The 1,890-nt window shown below is 48.3% G+C and overlaps 1 protein-coding gene across 1 annotated transcript; it reads left to right on the top strand.

The window, feature by feature from the left end:
* The first annotated feature begins 1,056 nt into the window (after nucleotides 1-1,056).
* Nucleotides 1,057-1,560, top strand: LOC115286837 (uncharacterized protein C16orf52 homolog B-like). Its single transcript, XM_029933183.1, is given in 1 exon segment — nucleotides 1,057-1,560. A coding segment is annotated over 1 exon segment (504 nt).
* Nucleotides 1,561-1,890: the final 330 nt, after the last annotated feature.

Below are 1,890 nucleotides of genomic sequence, written 5' to 3'. Positions count from 1 at the left end.
CATTCATTTAACAAAGGCAGGAGGATGCCTGACATACTCAATGTCAGCAAAAAGATAGGTGTGCCCGAGTAGCATCAGCAAGAGCAGTAGGGCTGAGGGGGGTCCTTGCGGACCTGGTGGGCCACTGCGAGGACTTTGGCTTCAATCTGAGTGCGATGGGGAGACCCTATGGGGTTTCGATCAGAGGGGTGATGTGCTTTGACCTAGGATTAAAACACTTGGAAAATAGGGACCTTATTTTTTCTGAGAGTGCATGCATGCACAAGTGGGGGAGGGGCTGAAGGAAGGGGGAGGGACAGAAGATGAGGGAGAGCGAGAATCCCAAGCAGACTCCATGCTCAGTGAGGAGCCCAACATGGGGCTTGATCTCACAAACTGTGAGATCATGACCCGAGCCTAAATCAAGAACTGGTTGCTTAACCGACTGAGCCATGCCTGGTATCCCATCGTTTTCACCTCTGTAATGCACTAGTCACAGCATATTCCCTGGAGCATGGGAAATCTTAATCAATTTGAACAGAATTGCAGTACATTATTAAAAAAAGAATATGACACTGTCCCAGGTCATTGATAAAAGTATCAGTTGGGCCTGTTAAACTTTCCATTTTATTTTATTTTTAAGAAATATTTGTTTTGAGAGAGACAGAGAGAGAGAAAGAGAACATGAGCTGGGGCAGAAGGAGAGGAAGGGGGGAGGGAGAGAGAGAGAGAGAGAGAGAGAGAGAGAGAGAGAGAGAGAGAGAGAGAGAGAGAACCCCAAGCAGGCTCCATGCCGTCAGAACAGAGCTCAATATGGGGCTCAAACTCACTGAGCTGTGAGATCATGAACTGAGTGGAAACCAAGAGCCAGGCACCTAACCAACTGAGCCACTCAAGTGCCTTGATTAAAATTTTTATTTTAAAGTCTTCTTCTTGGGTTCCGGCTGCGTGGGCCGCGCAGCAGCTGCTGGTCCCGGGTGCGCGGAGGGTGAGACTGGGGTGCGGGGACTCCGGGGCGGGAGGCGTGAGGCCGCGGCCTGCCGGGGATTTGGGGGGTGGGGGGAGCGGGGCGGGGAGATGGATAAATTGACCATCATCTCAGGATGTCTCCTTCTGGCCGCCAGTATCTTCGCCATCGCCAGCATCGCCAACCCGGACTGGATCAACACCGGGGAGTCAGCAGCAGCACACACTGTGGGCCTTGTGCGACAGTGTCAGACAATCCATGGACGAGACCGGACTTGCATTCCACCTCGGCTTCCCCCAGAGTGGGTCACCACACTGTTTTTTATCATCATGGGAATCATTTCATTGACTGTCACATGTGGTTTGCTGGTGGCTTCCCCCTGATGAAGAGAAGCTACAAAATATGCTCGATGGCTAGCCTTCACTGGAATGATCCTTTTCTGTATGGCTGCCCTAATATTTCCAATAGGATTTTACATCAATGAAGTCATAAGTCAACCTTATAAATCACCCAACAACACAGTAGTTGGGTCATCATACATACTTTTTGTCTTATCAATTTTCTTTACAATAGTAGAACTTCAGTTTGCTGGCAAAGTTTGTTTACCAGGCTGATGAATGCCTAATTTCCTCAACTCTTTTATTATTTTAAATTAAATTTAATTTTTTTATTTTTGGAGGGGAGAGGACAAAGGCAAGGCATCTGAGTAGTCCTCTCATAGGAAGTCGCTTAGATGAAATTGATGCTGAAAAGGAAAAAAACATGCTTTGATTTGTTCTTACTATGCACTTGGGATTTAAAAACTAAACTAACAGGGGCACCTGGGTAGCTCAGTCAGTTAAGCCTCCGACTTGGGCTCAGGTCAGATCTTACGGTTGTGGGTTTGAGCCCCGGGTCGGGCTCTGTGCTGACAGCTCAGAGCCTGGAGCCTGCTTAGGATTCTG

This window comes from Suricata suricatta, chromosome 3 (genome assembly GCF_006229205.1).
Source record: "Suricata suricatta isolate VVHF042 chromosome 3, meerkat_22Aug2017_6uvM2_HiC, whole genome shotgun sequence".
Lineage (NCBI taxonomy): Eukaryota > Metazoa > Chordata > Mammalia > Carnivora > Herpestidae > Suricata > Suricata suricatta.
The sequence above is the reverse complement of the archived record's forward strand: the minus strand, read 5'-3'. Positions and strand labels throughout refer to the sequence as shown.